Here is a 24,344-nt window from a genome sequence, read left to right on the forward strand (position 1 = left end):
AGACTGAAATACACTGCTGAGGGGCGCAGCAGGCGAGGCAGGAGAGGTCTGCTGCGCCTGAGTTTCACTTTAGCCAGTCCTGTGTGACCAAGTTACTAACCTCTTTTAACCTTGGTTTCCTCATTATTGAAATGGGGAAGATAAAACCCTAGTTCAGTTTTGCTAAGAAAATCAATGTGGTGATATACTTAAAATACCTCTCTGGGGGCCTCCGTGGTGGCACAGGGGGTTAAGATGCAAGCTATGACACTATCTGCAGCCTCTGCAGCACGAGTTCGATCCCCCGGCTGACCAGGGAGCAACCCACATGGCTCAGCAGACCTTTCCTGACTGGCCTGCTGCTCCCCTCAGCAGTGTACTTCAGTCAGTCTACCTGTTCTGTTCCCCACTCTGTCTCTGGTGAATCCTCTCACCTCCCACACCTCTGGTCTGTGCCCCAGCTCTTGTATGCATAAAATAAAATAAATCTTTAAAAAATAAAACAAAATACCTTTCTGCCTGACATGCAGTTTCTTCATCCCCTTTTATTTCTTTAAAAAGGTAATAACTAGAGCAACTATGTCTTCTGTTTTAAAATGTTATTTCATTGTGAAAATCATGTAGACATTTTATTGAAACTTAGAAGCGAAATTTTTATTGATCCAATGCTTTAATGATGTGGCAGTTAGCTTGGACGAGATATATCATTGGTTGGTAGCCAATTCCCTATTTTTAATTGACATTTCCGAGATGACAGTTATTGAAATGTCCCTTTCAGAGCCATAGTCACTTGTGTGACATGAACTAGTGTAGCAGACATTATAGTGATGACAGTTTATATTTGATTATAAAGCCCATGAAAGAGTTTAGTTTAGGTAATAGTAAGTGCCCAGATGCCCTGAACAACAGAATATTTACTGCTTTGGGTTTTGTTAAGGAATTATTTCAGAAGTAAAAACACAGGGCCAATTGTTAATTGCATCCTCAGCAAGTCATTTAAAACATTTTCAGTTTTTATGATCTTGGACTATAAGTGATACTATATATTTTTGGAGCCATTTTTTTAAAGATTTATTTTTTAATTTATTTATGCATACAAGAACTGGGGTGTAGGCCAGAGGTGCTGGGGGTGAGAGGATTCACCAGAGACAGAGTGGGGAGCAGAACAGGCAGACCTTCTGAAATATACTGTTGAGGGGAGCAGCAGGCAAGACAGGAGAGGTCTGCTGTGCCATAAGAGTCAGCTCCCTGGGTGGGGATAGAACTTGTGCCACAGTGGCTGGGGATAGCTTGATAGCACTGAGATTTTAACCCCTGCACCACCAGGGAGGCTCTGGAGCCATTTTAAAAATATGATGTGGACAGTACTTTTGGATTCTGATTGATAGACTTTTTTCTTATAAAATTGGGGGGGAGTCAAGATAAGGAAAGGAAAATAAATTAATTCTGCCATCTTAACACTGTTACTACTGTGAATTTGGTTTGATTCCTTCTAGGTACCTTTCTCTGGATCTGTACACTTCTAGAATGAATTTTGGAAGAATGCATTTGCCAACACTTTAGGCAAATTGAAACAGATTTATGAGTCTGCCTTGAAGGATAACTGGCAGGAAGGGTAGGAGGCTTTGAAGACCTAGTTTTAAATTCATACTATTGCCCCTGCATGTGACTGTATCATTTTTAGGAATGCTGTGCATTGGAGCCTATAGGGGCTCCATCAGAGGGGCCCCTGGCTTCCAGATCACAACATCTGTGAAGGAGAAATCTGTCCTTATAACTGTGCCCCCTCAACTGATCCCCCCCCCCCCATTTTCAAGATCTCAGGATGATGTAATGAAACGGGCAATTTGTTCACTTAACCAGCATTTATTTATTGAGCACTTAAGGTATGCCTGGTGCTATGCTTGTCCCCGAGTGTATTCCTAGATGGGTCAGGCAGAGTTCTTGCCCTCAAAGAGTTAGCAGTTTAGTAGAAACTACCCAGGAACTGATGAAAGATTGCAGTAGAGGTGTAAACCAAGTGCAGTTTTGGGAGGCAGCCAAGAAAGCCTTCCTGAGGGATGAATAAAGATTTTAGGGACGGAGAAGGTCAAGGGATTGCAGGCTTGTGATGGTGTGTCAGAGAAAACAGTGTGATCCTGTGGGTTTGGAGGCCAGGGTTCTCAGGAGAAGGGGTAGTGGGACACAGAGTGCAGCCTTGATGTCCATGCAAAGAGGTGGCACTTGATAGTTTTGGAGGTTGCTTGGAGCCAGAGAAAGTTCTTGAGAGGATATGATGATGACTTGTGTTTGGGAAGAGGAACCTGAGCTAGAGGGGTGGAGAAGCAGGTCTGATCTTGGGCACTTTATGATAGACTCCTGACAGCCTCCTTGCTTCACAGCAGTCTCTTCTCAGAAAGAAGCCTGAGGAATCTTTAAAATTAATTTGCATCTTAGTATTCTGCAGTGACACCCTGTCTCCCTCAGAGTAAAGGCAAAAATCGTAGGTTACTTATTAGCTCCTTGGTGATCTCTCCCCTCTTACCTTGTCTCCAGCCCTCTTCATTGCATCTATACTGGTCTCCAGTTAGACTGGAATTCTCCACTCTCCCACACCCTGTCTGAAAAGAGGGGCTTTCACTGACCATCCTTACACTGACCCTCTGTATTGCTCTTTGTTTCATCTACGTGTTTATCACTCTTAACATTCATTGACCATGTAACTTTTATCTTTCATTGTTTTAAACACTGCTTTAAGTAGGTGCTTGATCCATGTTAAATTTGGTCACTTAATTAATCTAGGGTGGGGGAGGAGGGAGAGTGAGGGCCTAAACCAGGCCAGGAATGGTACAGGGTTACAGAGCTTGTGTGTGATTTGATTGAAGGGAAGTGAGAGATAAAAAGACTCATGTGGGCAGTGCTTTCTGCCTGCTTGTGTCTCTGCAAGTGTCGGCTTCTCCCTTCCTTTTCCTAATAAACCTTTTAAATTGTTAATAAAAAATTAAAAAAGACTGAGGTGGGTGGGATGGGATTTGGAAACTATCAGAGAGGTGTGGAGGAGGTGAACAACATATTCAGGTTAATCTGGGCATTTTTTAACATGTGGAACAATGGCGGCAATTGTAGTGTCGAAGAGTCCAGGAGAGAATGTGGGGCGAGGAAGAACTGGCAATAGGCTTGAAGCCCAGAACTATGAAAAACAGCCATTTTGGGGAATGGTTTCAGGGAAACAGGCTGTCCACATGCAAGGGAACCAGGAAATAGGGAGTGGTCTTGAACTTGGGATAGAGGTGGTGGCCAGCAGTATTGGGTGCCCTGGGAAGTCTGGAGAGGCCTAGGACCGAAGATTCTTGCAATTCAGGGAATTGCAAAGGGGCATGACAAGGAATGGAACCTTTCCAGTAAGTTGTCAGAAGAAGGAAAAAGGAGCCTATGCCTAGAGCCACTAGAGAGGGGGAGCTTTGAGGTAGAGGGCAAAGTGGAGCTCTCCATTACTACAAGATGCCTAGGGAGCAGGAAGCGCTGTCACAAGGGACAGTAACTTTGTGGGGACCAGGAGTGGCTCACTGAAAAGTGTCCATGTGGCGCACTTGGAGTAGATTCTGGTCCCAGAGCAGACATAAAATATCTTTGTAACCAAGGCAACCCTCTTAGCTTCTGCTCCCTCCCCACCCACCCAACAAAATAAGAAAAAATCTGCACAGCCAACTCATGTGTTTATTGTTTGAATCCAGTGCAGTCATGAATATGAAAGTGTCACCCTTCCAGTAAGGTTACTTCTGTACACCATAAACTTGCTGTGATTCATGATTTGTGCTTTAGAATTTTGTTGAGGTTATTTTCTTTGAAAAGCACTTAAATCCAAATGGACTCTTTGAGTCCTGATCAGGGGGTAATACAATTGTGTCTAAAAACAAATGCAAACCCTCAAAGTCTGACTCTAGCTTGTTCAGTGGGAAGCCTGGTGATATTTTCAGAATCGTATCTGTTTGTTTAACATTGAAAGAGCCAAAGTAGGTTTCTTACAGATATCACCTTTCTAAGCATTTAAATAAAATAATAAATATACATTTATTATTTTATGGCTCAATTTGAAGCTTGTTTGTAAGGAACTTATGTTAGCTTTCAGGTAAATTAGATGCAGCCATTTTACTTTTCTTCTCCCTTTACCACATAAGGAATTACTTAAATGGACTTAAATATCTCTTATAAATACTCTGCTTTAAAATGAATGATTCTCTTTTGAATTTTTGTCCTTCAAGGTCCTAATGCATCTTCTTTTAAAAAGCTCTTTATAATGGATATTTTTAAACAAGTGCAGATCCAAAGAATAATATGAAGCCTCAGGTGGCCATCTTCCAATCTCTGCATGATGGCCTTCCATTTTCATCCTGACTTCAGGTATAATCAGTAGGGTGTGGAGACACCACCCACAGGGAGACTGCAAGTCCATACTGGACCTCAGGTGTGGGAGTGAGCAGTGTAGAGAGAGTAGAAGCTGAGGGAGTGATTAGATCCCCAGAGAGTGAGGACAGAATGGGCAGGGGGTGCAGACACAGGGATTGCCAAGATCCTGACTTTTCCATGTGGACCATCACCTACAATATAGGAAGGTAATTTCACAGACATACTTAACATGGAGGTGATTTAAACTGCTTGATACGAGTAGTGTGCCCATATATTGAGCAAACAACATGTTCTCTTTTATTTTGGCAACACAAATTTTTCTTGGCAAATGGCCAGAGAAAGCATGTTACTGTTTTATCCCTTGGTAAATACACAGTATAAGTCTTGCGTGAACAACCACCCCTGTCAGAGGTATATTTGGATAAATGGCCAAAATGTCACTGTTTTGGGAATATGTGCTTTAAATCAACATGATTTATTTTGATATTAAAAAAAGCCAAAAACTTAAAAACAATCCGTAAGCACCTTAAACTTGTTGAAATTTAACCAACATTTGAGAGGGAGAAGAGGCTGAAAGGAAATCTGAGAAATTGGAGATGAGGCACATTTTGCTTGTTTGGTGCCCCATTTTGAAGTTGCCACCCCAGGGTCACTTGTCACTAGAAAAGCTGTCTTTTGGGAGGAGGATGCTCCCTGACTCTGGAGAAAAGGTGGCATCCCAGGGGGAGCCCAATTTAATTGGAAGCTCAGTATGTGTGAGGAGGAGAGCAGTGCCTGACACTCAGATGCTGGGGTGCTTTCACCTCAAGGTCTTTGCACCAGTGGGGTGGGAAGCATTGATGGGGTTGGGGGTTCTAGATGACTAGCTCTGGGTAGTCCTTTTTTTTTTTTTTAATCTAAACTGTTTCCCATTCATCTTGATTCTGGTGCTTTTAATGCTACTTCCATCCGAAATAGCCTTCCTTCCTGTAGGCTGGCCGAGCAGCCAAACACACAAAAGTACTGTTTGTGCTTGGCTAAAGATGGTGGTGACTTTGTAGCATCCTGGGCATTTCACATTCATGCAGTAGGAACTGGGGCTGTGCACCAGGAGCTTCTTCATGTGTTTCCTTTTCCTCTTCCAGGGAGAGGTAAAGGAAGTCCTTTGTGGGAGGCATGCTCCTGAGTAGGGGTTATCACTGATAGTCCTTTCGAGGGGCTCCTGTCTTGGGAAATCCTGAATGCCAGGAGAAAAGGATTAAATGTAATGTGCTGGGGAATTGAAAATGTCCTCTTGCAGGAGAATTTGAACTTGAACCTTCAGGGACACAGGCAAGGAGGATCCAGCTTCAGCAAAGGTGTTGGTGAGAAGGACAGCCCTTCTTAGGGGGTGTTAGTGGCTGGGAGGCCTCTGAGAGAGAATTTGGAAGGTACCACACCTGGATCTAGAATCAGGTCTTTGTGAGAGAGCACTTAATGAAACCAGGGTGCCTACTTCCCCTCCATCTCTACTGGCCAGCCACAAAGCTCCAAGCCTTTCATAGATTTGGCAGCTGCGGGATGGACTCCACCCATCTGCATTCCATTTCCTGCTTCTCTTTCCCCTCTGCATCTGACAAGTTTCTGGCAACAGTTTACTACTAAACTGTAAAATGAGGATACCTAATAATCATTTCACATAAGTTTACCCTGTTGGACCTTGGGCAGGCTTCCAGGCACATGGACAAGGACTCATGAATGGATGGGGGCTGGGTGTGCAGTTGTTAATTTGTCTTCACTTATTTTCTCTCTCCCTCAACTTCCCAAGTATTAGATCTGTTTATTTCTTTATTGTAGTACATCACTCAAAAATCTGTTCATGCCAGTTCTGCAGAAATTTCTGTGATTTTTTTTTTTTTTAGGTGTGTTTTTAGAGGAGTGTTTCAGGCAGTTTCAGGCAGTTATCTTATGGTTCCCTTAAGACACTACAAAGAGTTAAGTTGAGGAGTCCCAGAACCTGAGGCCATGGTGTACCTCATGCTCCTTGATGTCATTGTAACTGAGGGCAAATGCTTTTTAAGAAAATGCCTCATTGGAAACTTTCATTCTGACAGCCAAGAAATTGAGCCTTCCAAGCAATTTATGAAATTGCCTAAGATAAGCACAGTGAACGTTGGTTGGCTTTAATGTAAATATCTATTGATGTTACCAAAGAAGACTTTTAAATATGCTGTGTACGACCCTAACTTTCAGAATGTTCAAACAATATTTTCCTGATTTGGGAAGGTTACATTTTTAATTTGAAAGGAAGACAAATGTATACTTTATCTTCTAGGAATTAGGTGGAAATGCGCAACTCTACATTTCATGGGGACAAGAATTGTGAAATATAATTTAGTAGAATTGGGAAGAGCAATGGTTGTTTTGAAAGATTGCTACCAATTATCTGTTGAAAGTGACATAGGTGATTCTCAATGCCAGACTAGATTTGGCTTTGCAAGTGCATTATGTTAAAGTGATTATTTAAAAAAATTTTTTCTCCTTCTGTATGAAGTAGTTTACTACAAGTCATATAAATAAATTATGGGGAATGATGTGATTTTGAATGTCATTCTTAAAATTTTGAGGAGTCAACTTTTAATTTTATTAGTTTTTAATTGAAATTTTTATGCATTTTTCTTTGTAAAATGACAGTAGTCTCTTTTCCAATACTTGCATGAAAGTATTCTTAGTTGATTTCTCCAGCTTCTTTGTATATGTGCCTATATGTTAGTAGCCCACAGAGCACACACCAAATTACCTGGTCACCAAGATGGCCAGGCCATGACTGGTGAATAGACTGCTTATTTCCAGAAGCATTTGCACAGGTCAGTTTGATAACTTACATAATGGGATTCTGTTTCTAATCCAGTGCTATAATTTATGCTTATATGTTTTTATTAATTTTTAATTGCCTTCTTCCTCTCCTCTCCCCATCCCTTGGGCCTGTGTTTGTTTACAGATTTATTTAATCTTAAATGACGGTTTCTTGAGAGATGTTTTTAGATGATATTCTGCATTGAGATTACTCTAGATAATGCCGTCCTGAGGGGCAAGGCATTGAAGGCAAGGCTTATCACCTTTCTGAGTGTCTTGGCCTGTAAAACAACAGCCAGGGGCCAGAAAGGGCAGGAGGGCACTCTCCCAGTCAAAGAGCTAAAAGAATAAAAATTTTCCTTTACATAGGTCTGGGTCCTTGACTATTCTTCCCTTTTGTCCTCATATTTGTTGACAATCAGTAAATTATCTGAGAGGCAGACACTAGAGATACAGAAATGAGTGTGGCCCAGTCTCGAGGGCCACATGTCCTGTTGGTGTGTCAACCTTGTTAACAACAAGGTGTGTTAAGTCACATTAATGTGTATGAGGTGGTGTAACAGTAAGGGGGAAGTAATAAAAACATACCCATCCAGTGAGGGGATCCAGTGCAGTCAGGAAAGATACCTGGTGGTAGTGCTAATAGGCGTATGAGTTTTTGTTAGTGTTATGGCCTAGAATTGAAGCCATAGGCTGTGAGAAAAGACTGTGTCACTAGTGATCTCCTTCTGGCTCTGCCATCCTGTTTCTCTGCCCTCTCACCCGTGGGCGAGGCTCCGTGCCTTCCTGTGCCTTGGTGTTTCTGGGTATGTAAATGAATGATTGGAAGTAGATGACCTGTAAGGCTCTGGAAAAGACCTTGTAGCTTCTTTCTGGTAGCTGTATGTGGAATGGCTGTGCATGTTATGGAGAAAACAAAAGGGTGAGGTGGTGTGCTTGTGGCCAACACTTGTTATTTCATCACCTTCTCTGACCCTCAGCAGATCAGAGTATTGTGCTTGGTTTGCTTTGGCTTTCGGCTGTGGTGTGGAGAAGGCGGAAGGGAGAAGGGAAGTGAAAGGCAGCATTTTCTCTGTATGAACAGCTCTGACTAGTTTGCCTGGCCATGTTTGTGATTAAGCTAGTTTAAGCCCTGCCTCTCTCTTTGGTTTCTCTCTCGTATGGGCAGGGACAGGGAACGTGCCTGTATTACCAAGACCTCTGGAGCACCTTCAATCTGTGAGTGGCTCCCAGCAGGTGATTTTTATCTACATTAGTCCTATTGAGTTTTCAAAAAAAAAATTTGATTCCCTGGCTTTCCTTGAGATTACCTGCATCTTTTGGGCATCCACAAGTGCAGCTTTAAGTTGGGGATTCTTGAATCTCTTTGGCTAACAAAGTTGCATAGCAGAAAGTGAGTTTATAACTGGGTTTAGGGTCCAGGTCCAAGGTCCGTAAGCAGGCACCACCTGGATTACCTCTGGGGCCTCAGACTAAAATTGCTTCACATTTTTCAGCTGATGAAGATTAAAGGCTATGCGAGCATCCGGATAGAAAAGTGGGCAAAGGGCTTGAGAAGAATTACAGTGCAAATCAAACCCAGAAGAGGTCCCTTTTTTGGTAAAGATGAAAAAGAAGCACAGTTATCCACAGTCAGTGTGGACTGCTCCTTGCTATTGGCTATACAAAGAGAATAAATCAGTGTGCCTTTCTATTTTGGTGTGAAGATGGAAGTGGGTGGAATAAGTTGGCTATATTCTAGATGACTTGAAGGTTTTTATTTTCCTTATAATTTTTCCAAAGGACAAAGACAATGAAAGAAGATGCACATATGAGCCTGTTTGTAAGGGCAGGACTGGACACAGTACAGGTTTTCTAATCCCATGCAGACCGGGTAAAGGAGCAATCGGAATACTCAGTGGTTTTGCAGGTTTTTATTGGGATTACCAGGTACACGGCAGGCAGGGGTGCTGGGGGGCCGGGAGGCTGGCAGGCCTCTATCTGTCTTCACTCTATCTGGGCTCTCCGGCGTTCTCTGCTTCTCTCTCGGCTTCTGCTACTTCTTTCTCGGCTTTACGGCTTCCGCTGGCGTCCCCGTGACGCCGCCCTTAAAAGCACAGTCTTAGCCCAGGTTTATCCCATCTACCTAGGCCCACACCCTATTCCAGGTGCCCGCCATCAGGCATGCATTCAGGACCGCAAGGATCCATCATCTATCCTGATGGCGGGAGGGCAGAAAAGCCTGACATTTTTCCTTACCCTACAGTCCACCCCCTCAGGGTTTTCTGCCATACAATCTACGTATATACAATTTTCTTAGCAAACAAACAATGCAGCCATGGCCACAAAAGCAAATACATCAATACCTAGTGGCAAAAGACAATTATTGGTACCAGCAGATGAGCCACCACATCTGCTGCTGAAGGCACTGCTCATACGAGGGAGGGGAATCACTCACGGCATCTATTGCAACATGCCAGGAGCCGTCAGGCTTCCTGGCCTTCTCTGGCTGTGGTCTCGGCTACAAGCCACACACCGCATCCACCCCCAGGATGCACTCACTCTGGGATTGGCGATTCTATTCTGTTGGGGTTAATCGCCAACCCTCAGGGTTTCTGTCTGCGTCGTTTCAACATTCGGCTTTCATAGCCACCAATGCGACTCGCAGACCCCTGCACTCAGGCCAACCCACTGCACAAGCACATGGGTCGGGGATCCAAACTCTACATGCTGCTTGGGCTCCACCCCAAGCCACGTTCCCCACCCATCGCCCAAGGACGGGTTCCTTAGTAACTCACTCTCACTCGACAATGAGCTGGGCATCACCCACAGGTGATTTTAAGGGACTCACTGGTCTTCAGCATACTCAGGCTGCTTAACAGATGCTCAGGGCTTCTCAACTTAGCATCAGCACCAGCTTTTGCCTTCTCAGTTGGCTTTTCTCCTCCGCCTGGCTGCTGGGCATACACAGGCTGCTTTTGGCCATCAAGGTCCACTGGCCACCCCCAGATTCCCAAAAAACATAACCTGCCAAGGTCCTCTGCCTTCTGGCGGGATTGTCAGTCCAAGTTCATCAGTCCGAGTCCATCAGTCCAAGTCCATTAGGCCAAGATCGTTGGCCTCTCCCTGCATCAGCACTGGCGATCTCCGAATCGTGATCCTCTCTTCGTGGATGATTCTTGCTGCCTCAGTGGTCGTTGGCTGGTCCTCTCGGGCGTCTCCTTCACTCAAGGACTCGTCTTGTAGCTTCCGGACCTCGTCCATCTCCTGTGCCGCCATAACGCCTCCAGCGTTGTCACAGGCACACACAGTCTGTTACTTAGTCCCTCCAGGTCTTCGGAGGGCTCCAATACCCGTCTGCATGGATCATTCTGCCGACTTACGCCAATTGTAAGAGGCAGGACTGGCCACTGAGCAGGTTTTCTAGGATCCCATGCAGACTGGGTAAAGGACGAGTCAGAGTCCTCAGTGGTTTTGCAGGTTTTTATTGGGATTACCAGGTACATGGCAGGCCGGGGGGCCTGGAGGCTGGCAGGCCTCCCAGCCTCCAGCAAGTCTTCACTCTATCTGGCCTCCGGCATTCTCTGCTTCTCTCTCGGCTTCTGCTACTTCTTTCCCGGCTTCTTGGCTTCTGCTGGCGTCCCCGTGATGCCGCCTTTAAAAAGCACAGTCTTAGCCCAGGTGAATCCCATCTACCTATGCCCACACCCTGCTCCAGGTGCCCGCCATCAGGCATGCATTCAGGACCGCAAGGATCCATCATCTATCCTGATGGCGGGAGGGCAGAAAAGCCTGACATTTTTTCCTTACCCTACACTGTTCATTAGAGTTGGTCATAAGGAAAATCAGAAACAACTTCATGGGATTAGTGATTGATAAGCCAGACCAATTACCTGTCTTTGTGTCAAAAGTACATTAGAGATCTGATGACAGAAGACCAGCTGCTGTCTGCCACCCCCAGCCCCAAGAGCTGAATCTGCTTTATGAAAGTTGAATCGCAGTGAACACAAAAGTCAGCTGTATTTGTAGTCAACATGGAGATCCAATTTGGAATTCTTTTTCCCCTTATTTCATATTCCTGCATGATTTAGTCACTTTTCATTCTTTTTTTAGTGGAAGGACTGTAGGGCCTCTCCTGGTGGCGCAGCGGTTGAGCGCTGGGCTGCGAAGCTGCCCGCAGCCTCTGCAGCACCGGTTCGATCCCTGGCCACTGGCGAGGGTCCCACATGGTGCGCAGACCTCTCCTGCCACCCGCTGCTCCCCTCAGCAGTGTATTTCGTCGATCTGCCTGTTCTGTTCCCCGCTCTGGCTCTGGTGATTCTCTCATCCTCCCGCACTTCTGACTGTACCCAGTGCTTGTATAAACAAACAAATAAATAAATAAATAAATCTTTAAAAAAAAAAAAGAATGGAGAGAAAAATCTACCTATTAAAAAAAAAAAATAGAAGGACTGTAGGAGAAACACATTGCTATAATCTTTCCAGCAGCAGCACTTGCAAAGTTAGAGAGAGGTGTAGCTCATTTTCCCCTGGTGGAGTGGCCCTGGGGGCCCATCAGCTCCTCCTGCCTACGCTGTCCGGAACTCACTTGCTTATAAACTGTCAGCAGTCTGCCTGTAGATGCACGGTGCCCCCATGTCATCTCTTGCCTCCACACTTCTCCCTACATTTCTGAAATCTGTCCTGTTTCAGCTTCCACGCAGGTCCTGTCCTGTGTCCTGCTGTTGATAAATGAACCATCATGTATTTATTGCCTGTCTCTTAGTTCGTGTACAGAACCTGTGTTTTGGACCCTTCCCCCCTAACTCCAGACTTAAAATGTTTGTGGTTGGAGATGACTTCGGATTAATGATAAAGACATCTGGGATTTGTGCCAGTTTTTGACTGTTGCCTCTTAACTTCAAATTTACACTTTGTTGACTGATAGGTGAAAATAGCTGGGGATTCTTCAAACATTTTCCCTTTGCCTTCTGTAAATTGAAAACTCTGAAGAACCTTGCCAGGAGGATTTTCCTTCCTGTTCTTTGTGTTCATGCCTTGAGTGTGTGTTTCCAGGCTCCTAGAGAGCCTGCTATTCTTGCACTCCCAGGTGCCTGCCAGGCACAGCTGTGACTGTGCCTGCTCTGACTGCTCTGTGCTTTCTCCACCTCTGATGGCAGTGGTGGAATGGAGAGCCTGTCCCAGCCCAGGTCACCGCCTCCCTGCTTCCCCTCCTTAGTTGCTGTGTGCGCGCCAAAGGTCCTGGTTATCTAGTGAGTTGACCTTCCAACTCACTTTATCCTGAGCAGCAGCCCTCAGCTGCTCTAGTCTAAGCCACACTCAGCATGCTAAGCTCTTGGGGAGGGAGGTCCCAGCAGCACCCTGACTCCCTGTGTGTGCATGACGCTGCTACACCTCATTCCCTCTGCCTACCTGCCCAGCAGTTTGTTTCCTGTGGCCTTCCTGGCGGGGACACTGTGTACTCCAACTCTGTGCCTGCGGTGTCATCTGGCTTCCCCAACCTTCGCTGCCTGCACCCCAGGTTGTTCCTACTTCCCTGGACCCATCGCTGGCCTGGGCACATAGGAATTTTTCTGCCATCCAGAACTTCAGCAAGCTCTGAATTCTCCCTTTCACATTTGTCCTTTTTGGGCTACTTTCAATCTGCTGCAGAGCACCCTTTGGGAGTCTATTTCATTTTTTCAGTTATCATATTCTTTATATTAAACTTTCTCCGCTTAAATTATTGTGTGGACCCAGACTGAATGAAGTACATATCATGTAACCCAGAATTAAGCAAACAGAGGGATGAAGCAGAGATAAATGAAGGGATTTCTCTGAAGTCTGGTTGAGAGATTGCCAGACTACAGTTGTTTGTACATAGGTCCTGGGGGCTGGGGTGGAAACATTTACCAACAGCGCTCCAAAACACCTAAGCGCCCCAGGAAGTGACTGCCTGCATTATAACATTTCTTTTCTCAAATGATTTCCCACCTTACTTAAGTAGATCTCCTAAATTTTCTAGGGACCTGCCTTCACTCGGACATGTTCATCCTGTCCCTCTACTGTCGTAGCATTAGTTTGGTTTTAACAATTGCTGAGGGTCCTCTCCTCACCAGGATGGAGATGTGGAGGCTCCCCTACTTGGGGATAGCGTGGAGGGGGATGTTGACTTGGGCTGCGGGAGGAGGGGGAATGTAGCCCTCATCTGGAAGTACTGCTGAATCCCACTTAGCTGCATTAAACACAAAGAGCAGGTGCAATCAAAGCACACTCATATGTATTGCCATTTGTGGTTCTGGTGCTCACTGGGGAATGAGGGGCTTGGCTGTATTTCCTACTCCGGTTTACCTCTTCATATCCTGCCCATACCTTCCCAGATTTAAAATGGACTATTCCTGCAACTCTTAGGCCCCCTAAGTCTAGAAAATCATTTACTTTATTTCTATTGTATTTTACTACTTTAGAATGTGAAACAACTTTTTATAAAAACATGTGTGACTTACCAGCACGTACATGATTGTCTGGTGTCATCTTTTTGGAGAAAAGGTATGCATATTTAATGAACCCATTTTTTACTGACTGCCTTGCCATCTTCAGTGAACTGGAGCAGATGACTGAAACACCTGTTCACTGAGCAGATGCTGAGTAACTCTCAGGGGCCACGTGCTGGGGTCATGTGTACAGTGTGAAGACTGTTAGTGTGGAAGATGTGCAGGTGTAGATCATCATGGTCAGGCAAGGATGACCTAAATGCAAGGGAGGTGGGTGCTTCGGCCAGGAAGTAACACTTGAGGTGATTTGGAAGGCACAGAAGCTCCAGGAGAGAGCAGTAGGACGGCACGCTGCAGATACCAGAGAGAAGCTGGAACTTGCTGGGAGAGAAACATGTCCACTGTGGCTGGAGGTTAAAGTGTGTGTGTTATGGGGATGAAGATTGCAGGAGGTGGCGTGCAGTGAAGCACAAACTGTCATAAAGGGGCCTGATTGGGACCAGAGGGCCTGCGTGTGAGAAAATTGGTGGAATGAGGCTCGTGTTTAGGCCGGGGTGAAGCTCGGACAGGAGGTCTTTTAGAAGAGAGGAAGAGTTTGAGTTCTGAGAATAGAGAGGAATTCCAGAAGACAACATATAGTCTTTGAGGAAGCAGTAACTGTTGGTGGCGGTCTAATCAAACTGGGGGAAGAAGTGCAGGTTACTGAAAAGAAGACGAAGTATTTGGGGGAATAGAGTCTATTAAGGAACAAGATAGGGAAATGAGACATGTAGGCTCCTGCAGTACCCAGTGACAGAGCTTCATTGCAATAGAGGAAGCTGAGGAGGAAGTGCAAGTGAAGTTATGGCGGTGAGACCATAAGCTTGGCCTCTGGGTGAATGTGATTAGTGAGGGGAAGAAGCAAACCAAGCTAGGTAGTGCTTGGGTTGCTCCCAGATGCCTGGGAAGTTTATCCCGTGCAAAAGGGGCCTGGGAATAAGGACAAGCCATTTTGAACCTAATACCTAGAGCTAGCTGTGTGATCCTACTTTTGGACGCAGTGTTAAAGGCAGTGGATAGATGGGTTTTTAGAAAGACTAAATTTATAAAAGGCAATGAGCAACGAATTTTGAGAAACATACTTAGTGTTTGATGGAGGAATCAGCTCCTGAAGGAGAATTTGCATGCCTATTATGTGGTAGACAGAAAACGATGTTATAGGTTATTCCCCCTCCATTTAACAAGAGGAAACCAAGGCTTAGGAATGTCAAGTAACTTACCTAATGTCACATAGCTGGTAGGGAACAGAACCAGAATTTAAATCTGGTCTGACTCCAGATACCAGACTGACTTTCCGGAGTGAAAATGGAGCTGGGACACCTTCTCTACCCTCAGACACCCCCAGCCTTGTTTTTTAATTCCATAGTCTTTACGTTAAAGATCCAAAACATTTTCATTTTTTATGAAGGCAGGGGCAAGGTGACTTCTGGGTGTGTTAATTCCTTGTTATTCTTAGCTAAAAATTCTTTTCTTTGCTGCCTCCTTTTCTAAAAGTTCTACATGTGGTTATCTGAAGAATAAACTTAGTGATTGATTTTATTTTAAATGACAAATACCATTTGAGAAAATCACCCACCGTGGGCTTTCAGGGAGTTGTAATCACCTGGGACCAGAACATGTTCTACCAGACGCTTTGATGTATAATGTCGCCTGTGGGACTGTGTAGGTGAATAGATTCATTATATGCACATTTCCCTTTTAATTTTGAACATGAAGGGCACTACTAATGACTGTGAACCTAATTCCTTGAAATTAGCTGGCAGTTGTCCCATGAAAGCAGAGTCAGACACATGTTCCCCCTTTGGTGCCAGCCTCTCGGTGAGGGCCTGGGGAGAGCCCTGGGGCTCCCCTTTCCCAGCTCCAGCAAAAGCCCTGGCCAGGCTTCTAGTTCCTATTAAAGAACAAGCTCTAGGAACAGCCCAGTTCTTCTGTGCCCACTGAGCTGCTTCCCTTACACCCGTATAACCCCACTGTCTGTCATGAGTTCTGGGAACTGTTCTCTCCCCCAGAACCACTCAGCTGCAAATTGTCCTTGTCTCTGTTTATCTGAACAGAACGTGGAAAGGGCTGGCGAGGACCAGGTAACAGATTGGTGCATCTTGGATGGTAAGGATTTAGGAAAGCCATTCTCGCCAGACCCAGGAGAGTGGGTGAGGGGGAGCTAAGTGAAGATGTACAAATTCTCCAAAGAGTACGCGTCTTGTGATATGGGGGCGGGCTTGTATTCTTTTTCTCTCTGGGGGATTTGTGTATCCGGCTTTTGTGGGAGATTTAAGCTGGACCCTCTAGACATAGAGGCTGCTTGCTCAGATACCTGTGGTTGAACCAGGCGCTTGGATTTTCATCCTCAGTGCCTTGGAGGTGGTGGTTGGGGGTGAAGGGTGGGGAATGGGTCCCACGGTCATTTTATTTCATGGTTACAGGAGGGATCTGCCTTCTTACTATCCTTAACCTTAGCTGGGGAGACTGTAGGGCAGTTGGGCTTGGGTGTGGTTGTTGGCTCTGCCCGATGAGCTATTTGTGGCCACGTCCCTAACCTGTCAGAGTCCTGTGGGGGTGGAGGGTTAGTCCTTGACTCTTTTTTGTGAGTGAGTCCTTGTGGCTATTGATGGCCACGTCACATTGTCTTCTGGCCAACGCTTGGCTTCAGTCTTCATAGGCCTTTGAGAACCACAGGCGTCCTTTTAGGATGTTTCAGTTCAGCAGTGCCTTGTCAGACAGATGTCTGAATGAAATGTTGGGATTGTTTGGACTACATGTTAGGAAATGAAGTGTAAGGTACTTTGCCTGGAATTTAGTTAAGTTATTCAATAAACATTACTTATGATATCCTGCTTCCCATATCTGCCTTGGACTCATAGTAGTTTTATGTGACATGGTTTAAAACTTAAGACTGGAGCTGACTAGCTGTGTTTGAATCCTGTCATGTACTGGCTGTGTTACCTTGGGCAAATTAAATCACCACTGTCAGCATAGGACTGCTGGTGCTTGGCACATAGTGGATGGTAACAGAGTTTTAAAGCAGATGTGTTCATATTTTATTTTTTGGAGTCTTTTCTAATAGCTGACTTCAGGCAGACAGTAGGCATGGGCCCTGGGAAAGGTGTGTAGGTGACATAGGGATGGCTGTTGTGACAGCCTCTGCTGAACACTGAGGAGTCCAGTACAGTGATGTGGTATCTGGAGGGAACAGTGAGGCCAGTGACATGTACTGCAGAAATGGGAACCCAGAGTTAGGGTTTTTTTCTGATGTGTTCCCCGTTCCCATCCCAGAGAGTCCAGATGTGAGCAGCGGAGGCTGTTCAAAGTCAAAAATGGTATAGCAGCATTAAAAACTGTCAGATTAAGCCGGTTTTGATCTTGGGTGGTATTTTATCTGCGTTTTCACGTAGTTTGATTATAGCATCTGTACTGTTTTGTAATCCACTTTTTAACTAACCAGTACAGTCTTGTCTTTCCAAATATTTTAATTGTGAAGTCATTTTTTGTTAAACACACAAAATCAGCTGAAGTGTTTTAGAAATTTCCGAACTGCTCAGTCCTTGTTAGGAAGATTTTACTCCCAAGCACAAGATGAGCAGCTTGGGTGCTTCTTTGTTTGCCTATGGGATTGTGTTTCTGTTATAATAAAAAATTATGTGAGGGTTAATAAATAAATTTTGAAGTGAGGGTTATGTAACTTTTTCCCCAGGTTTGGGGTAAACTTATGCAAATTCTTTTTAAGTAATGTAACTTCCTGTTCAAAAAAGGATATGGATGGAATTGGTTTTATGTCTGCAGTGGGAATGTTTAGCCAGATAATCAGAGGTTTTTTTTCCCACAGACATTTTTATGAGGGTCACTGCTTTATTCTCCTTTCCATGAACTGTAATTTCATCTAAGTGTCTGCCAAAATCAGAGTTCTCATAAGAGGGGCTGTGCCCAGGTCACAAACGAAAGTGACATTTCAACCTGATGGAAATGTGTAATGGAGAATCTTGGTTTTCCCACCCTTCCTCCTCAGGTTGGCTTAGAAGAAATGCCCAGTAGCAAATAGTTGCAAGAGTTAGTCCAAGCTATGCATTTGGGAATTTGTGCTCATTTAAGGATAGTTGGCCTATTATTAGAAGGGGTTGCTGGGAGCTTTTAGGTACTCACATTTCCCCTTCTTTGGAGAGTCTTGCTAACTAGTGAACATTCCATGACCACATGCCTTACATCTTTTCAGACTTAAGTCAGCACTTGAGATGTCATTGTTGACCTGGACCAGGTTACAAGAATGTGGCTGTGTCTTGTAGAAAAAAGAGCTCCAGAGAGCTTTGAATTGGCCACCAGTAGCCTCTGTCATCTCAACTTTGCCACATTTACGTAACATTTAGGCGGCGCATTAAAAATCTCTGAGCCTCCATTTTTTTCAGTGATAGAGTGGTATCCTCTCAACTTCCCTTAGGGGGCACAAATGAGAAACAGGCAGGGAGATGCTCTTCAGCTTGGCATCCTTGAGCACATATAAGGTGAGGATGGTTCCTTTGAGAGCCTTGACGGGCCCCTCTTGGCCAAGATCATGGGAGAATCTGGCTGGGTCTTAATCAAGGAAGTAAATATAGTCTATGATGTTGGAAGTCTTTGTTGGGATGGGCAAGTCTAATGTATTACCCTAAGAATTGCTGTTTTCACTGATAGACATGTCAAACCATCACTTCAGACAGTTCTGGCTAGAATTCAGGCATCCATAGCCTTGCCCCATAACCTGGAGCAATCCAGCTCATATATCTGGAATCATCTCATATTCATCCTTGATTGTTTCCTAGGAAACTTAACTTAGAGGTTTACAACCTGCTGCGTAAAGTAGTGTGCTTCCTTCTTTCTTCCTTAAGCAGCTCTCTTTACCCTAGAATCTTAGGAATAATTTACTGATAACATACTCCTTTTCTGAGTTGAAAATTTCAACCAAGGAGTTAGCTGTTCATTGTGTGTGCTGTTTTTTCCTGAGTCCCCTTCCAGGTCTTTTTCCTTATTGTAGTCTTTCTCCATTCACCCTCACACTCTTCCATATTGCCTTCTTTCACTCTGCTCCCATGGAGGATCTAACACCAGAGGGTCAAGCGCCACTTTAGCATTAGCTGAGTCATCCCAGGTTAGAGAGAATCTTTTGTTTTCAGAAAGTGTTTTGTCTCAAATCTGGAAATCAGAAACCCAAAACAAGAAAACTCCTAAAGACATATGATTTATTTTCTAAAAAGATGTTTAGCTCTTTAACTGAACCGGATACCCATGAAAATATATCCTACGTGTCCATTTGTGTTCTCTTGCCCTGGCAAGTAACGCCCATAGGGTTTAGATTGCTGAAGGTGTATTTAGGACCGTTGATTTGCTCAGGAGCTCAGTTGAAAGACGCTGACTAAGGAGGGTGTTTACACACCTCCTTAGAGTTGGTGTGGATGTTTTAAATTATTCAGTTGTGTGTGACTTGGGGCCCTTTAAAACTGTAGTTGAGTAAGAAATATCTTTTGCTTTTTTACTGTCTCCTTTGGAGGAAGTTCAAGAATACCCTTTCGTGGTAGCTCAGCGGTGAGGTTGTTGAAGGGTGGAAGTGGATAGTGGTTGAGAAGTAAGGAGAGAAATGAGTTGGTGGTGAGAGCCTGCTTGCTTAGGTGAACTGAGAGCTCACCCCTACGTAACTTTATCATCTGCCATGTTCTTTAGATTTGCAAAGGCTTTGGGTAAGTGGAGGTATAGGGTAAGGATAGATGTTTTAAACAAACACCTTTTACTTATATGCCCATAACTGAAGCTATTTAAAAGTGATAAATAGAAGCAACTAGATGAGGATCTGCTACACAGATTTTAGGAGACACAAAACAATTTGTGAATTCCTCTCCATCTTATCTAGGCTGGCCAACACACAATAACCTGACAGCATTCTCAGCATGTCAAATACTTCTACTTTGGGATTATTTGTTAGAACCAAGTGAATTAAAAATAATCCTCTTATATTAAAAAAAGTAAACACTACCCTGATTAAACTCACACTTTATTGTAGAGGTTGAAGAAGAATGGATTGCTTTAGACATGGTGGCCATGGAACGCCTTTGCTTTGGGATTCCAGCTCTACCCTTAACGTAGTTAGTTCTTTAAATCTGTTTTCTGAGGTGTGAAGTGAAAATAAAAGTAACAAAACCTCCTTACTATATCAAATAATACAATACACAGTGCCTGGTCATGATTTCCCTGGGATTCTTTGCTAAGGAGTCATCAACTGAATAGAAAATCCTTTATGCTCTATTGCCATTCCACTTTTTGGGGTTGTCTTTTGATATGAAGCTCATTTAAATGGTTTTTATACCGGTATGCCTTTTCAGTAGTGTTAGAATTTTGGAGTTAAAGCCACAGCAAGCCATTTGTACTCTTTCTTCTGTTGCCCACATCTGGAAATTTATTCATGACCTTTGAAATCTGTTCATAAAATTTAGATTTCACTAAAATACCATTTTTACTTATTTCCATTTTTGCCATAAACACCAGCGATCTGAAGTATACAATTGAATTTTGACAGTGTATACACCCATGAAACCCTCATTCACCTCAAGTTGTGTGTAGTATATATGTCTTAGAACCCCCATCACTTTCCATTTTCTAAGGCATTGTAAATGAAAAAAAACCTAACATAATAGAATTTAGGGTGTCTTAGACTCATGCTGTAATGTTGTTGCTGGTAGGAAGTTTTCCTTTTATTGAGGGGTGTTTTGTTGATGAATATTCCTTGACATGATTTGGACTGTTGGAATAAAGCTGGCATAAGCCTTTTCATACATTTTAATTTTAACCGTGAATGCTCTGTGCGGTTAGTATCTCCTCTTTCTCCTAGCTCTGCAACCCTGGGCAAGCATCTCTCTGCCTTGGTTTCCTCATGAGTAAAATGGTGGATTGGGAAGCAGTTTGGGCTTGGGACTACCATTTTTTAAAAAATAAAATAGAATATCAGTGAATTACATGGAACTACACACATTGCAACACACATGAAAATACAGTTGTGTGTGCACATATATATAGTTGACCACAATATAAAATGTATAAATAAAATGTATTTGTTACTATGAATTGTAGACAAATCAGTTTGCAAAGTGCAGTTCATACGTGTTTTTGTACGGGAGGAAGTATAAACCCCTGTAAGGTTATTTAATAAATGCGTCTCTCTGCCTTGGGGTTTCTAAGAAATAGTCACGTAACATTTGCTCTTGTCTGGGCACTGATTTTAAAAACTTGACATGTAAAATCATGCAGCCCTCCTCATCATTCTGTGGAGTTGGGTTACCCCCATTTTATAGCTGGGGAACTTGCACCCTCAGTACAATTTCCTGGAGGTCATAGAGCTAGAATGGGTAGGACCATGATTGAACCTAAGCAATGCAAGTCTAGAATCAGCTCTCAACCATTGTTCCAGGGGAGACAAAAACAAAGAGGCACATGACATAAATGAAGATATGTGAGCAAGTACAAATTATTGTTACCTAATTAATACAGTGCTCTTCCCTTTTATTCTAGATATGAGAAATGAGTGTTGGACGTCGAAGAATAAAGTTGTTGGGTATCCTGATGATGGTAAATGTCTTCATTTATTTGATTGTGGAAGTCTCCAAAAGCAGTAGCCAAGAAAAAAATGGGAAGGGGGAAGTAATAATACCCAAAGAAAAGTTCTGGAAGATATCTGAGCCTCCGGCAGCATATTGGAACAGAGAACAAGAAAAATTGAACAGGAGGTACAATCCCATTTTGAACATGTTGGCCAACCAGACAGGCGAAGTATATGGGTTTTCTAATACAAGCCATCTGAATTATTGTGAGCCTGACCTGAGGGTCATGTCAGTAGTTTCAGGTTTCAACAATTTGCCGGACAGATTTAAAGACTTTCTACTGTATTTGAGATGTCGAAATTATTCATTGCTTATAGATCAGCCAGATAAGTGTGCGAAGAAACCCTTCTTACTGCTGGCAATTAAGTCCCTCACTCCACATTTCGCTAGAAGGCAAGCAATTAGGGAATCTTGGGGCAGAGAAACTAATGTGGGGAACCAAACAGTAGTGCGAGTCTTTTTACTGGGGCAGACCCCCCCAGAGGACAACCATCCTGACCTTTCAGATATGCTGAAATTTGAGAGTGAGAAGCATCAAGACATTCTCATGTGGAACTACAGAGATACTTTCTTCAACTTGTCTCTCAAAGAAGTGCTCTTTCTCAGGTGGGTGAGCACATCCTGCCCAAATGCTGAGTTTGTTTTCAAGGGCGATGATGATGTTTTTGTGAATACCCATCACATCCTGAATTACTTGAATAGCTTATCCAAGAACAAAGCCAAAGATTTGTTTATAGGTGATGTGATCCACAATGCTGGACCCCATCGGGATAAGAAACTCAAGTACTACATCCCAGAAGTTGTTTACACTGGCGTCTACCCACCATATGCAGGGGGAGGTGGGTTCCTATACTCTGGCCACCTGGCCCTGCGGCTATATGATGTGACTGACAGGGTCCTTCTCTACCCCATTGATGACGTTTATACTGGGATGTGCCTTCAGAAACTCGGCCTCGTTCCAGAGAAACACAAAGGTTTCAAGACATTTGATATAGAAGAGAAAAACAAGAATAACATTTGTTCCTATTTAGATTTGATGTTAGTACATAGTAGAAAACCTCAAGAGATGATTGATATTTGGTCTCGGTTGCAAAATGCTCATTTAAAATGCTGAAATGTATACAAACTAAAATTTGCATAGAAAGACATAAGCCGAGTAGTTCCCATGTTGTGTTCTGTTACATTAGCGATAATTTCTGTGTTAAACCTTCAGAATTGCCTTTATAAGTACTATCTATTTGAGGGCTTCTAAGTCCTTCGATGCGGTACCTTCTGAAGAGGGAAAGCAGAAGATCATAATTTTTTATGGACAATATGATGGGACATTTTGTTCTGAACCTTCCTCCTGGCTACTGGCCATTATTTTCTTTAAAAATCATGAAATTCGACCCCCTTCACATTTAAAAATCATGACATTCAACCATTTTAAGTTATTCTTATTTTACCCTCATGATCATATTCCTACTTTCCATTGTAATAACTGAATGATCCAGTGTAGACATCAACCTGTTGGCTAAAAAATGTTTGTTATGCATGATTAAGTGGTTTTGAGAAATAAAACTACATTTATTTTCATGAAGTTTGGATGAATTTTTAAAATTGTCAGAAATACTGAATTATGTTGAAATTCCTGCCACACGAACAGTATTTTTTTGTTTAATCCGATTAGTTAATTTTGCGGAGTGAGAATCACTGTGTGACATTTATCCAGTTTATCTTGTTTTGTTTTATGGTCTTAATAAAGAGAAACTTTAGCTTTTCTAATATTTGGTTTGCTGCGTGGTATAATAGTTTTCTATTTTTAGTATTTGGAAAATAATGAGTATAATTCCATAATGGCCAACTGAAAATTGAATCGACCCTGGCAACAATACTGTATTTATGGTTTTTCAATGTGTACCAGGAAAGCATATGTAACTGTTGAACTTTTAAATGAAAAGATTTAAATGACATTACACACCTTTTCAGCTTAAAACTCCAGGATTCTATTCTTGCCATATTTCACATTTGTTATACAGAATTATTCTCAGTAGTGACTGCTTCCCTGTCTCAGTGTAGAAGTGCCTGTGTTTTTATTTATTGTTAAGATCAAAGACCAACACATTTTCTTAAATATATTTTGTGTAATATTTTATTTGTATACAGTGTTGTTGATGGAATATTTAACTAGAGCATGGTATTTTAAGTGTTAAGGTGTAACATATGTTAAATAAAGCTAACTCTTTTTTTTTGAATTTTAAAATTCTTTTTTTTTTTTTTTTTTGAGGGAGTGTGAACTACTAGAGTGGATAAAATTCTGCCAAACGGTTACTTACATATTACTGACTTGTAACATGCTTTCAAAATATTTTTGTGTTTATAGCATTGAAGAGTCTTACCAGATTTGATGCTTAGAGATGGAAATAAAATCACTGTATTTTTAATTTTCATGTGTGGTGTATAATAATCTATGATCTCCTCTTGTTTCATGTCTTTAATTACATTTTCCCAAGAGGCCATGTTTTTTTTTTTCCAGAAAATGGTAACAGTAATACTGAATATAACATTTTCTGTCTCTGTGTACTGTCTGTCTTCCCATTTAAAACTCCTAATTGTGCTTTACAAGACAGAGTCTTTATTTTTTTTTAAATATTTATTTATTTATTTATACAAGCACTGGCTGGGTACAGTCAGAAGCGCGGGAGGGTGAGAGAATTCACCAGAGCCAGAGCGGGGAGCAGAGCAGGCAGAAGGACCGAAGTACACTGCTGAGGGGAGCAGCGGGCGGCAGGAGAGGGCAGGAGAGGTCTGCGCGCCATGTGGGACCCTCCTCTGGTGGCCAGGGAGTAGCTGGGGATTGAACCAGTGCTTTAGAGGCTGCGGGCAGCTTCCCAGCCCAGCGCTCAACCGCTGCGCCACCAGGGAGGCCCACAAGACAGAGTCTTTAAAGAGAAGTATGAAATTTGTTCATGCTTCTTTCCATTTACAGTAAGTAAAAAGAATTTAGGTAATAGAATGACACCTTAAAGATGTATTTCCTAAGCCATGACCATTTGGGGGTTTGTATCCATTGTGATGAATA

The 24,344-nt window shown here is 43.1% G+C and overlaps 1 protein-coding gene across 2 annotated transcripts in view; it reads left to right on the top strand.

The window, feature by feature from the left end:
* The window catches only part of B3GNT2 (UDP-GlcNAc:betaGal beta-1,3-N-acetylglucosaminyltransferase 2), a 28,640-nt gene extending 4,928 nt beyond the window's left edge, over positions 1 to 23,712 (top strand). For both annotated transcript variants that reach the window (XM_037527468.2, XM_037527467.2), the window contains exon 2: positions 21,195 to 23,712. In XM_037527468.2, coding sequence (XP_037383365.1) covers positions 21,204 to 22,397 — 1,194 coding nt within the window. In that variant the 5' untranslated portion in view covers positions 21,195 to 21,203 and the 3' untranslated portion in view covers positions 22,398 to 23,712. The remainder of the gene's footprint in view (positions 1 to 21,194) is intronic.
* The last annotated feature ends 632 nt before the right edge of the window (positions 23,713 to 24,344 follow it).

This window comes from Talpa occidentalis, unplaced genomic scaffold, assembly GCF_014898055.3.
Source record: "Talpa occidentalis isolate TD23 unplaced genomic scaffold, MPIMG_talOcc4v2.1 talOcc4.5, whole genome shotgun sequence".
NCBI lineage: Eukaryota > Metazoa > Chordata > Mammalia > Eulipotyphla > Talpidae > Talpa > Talpa occidentalis.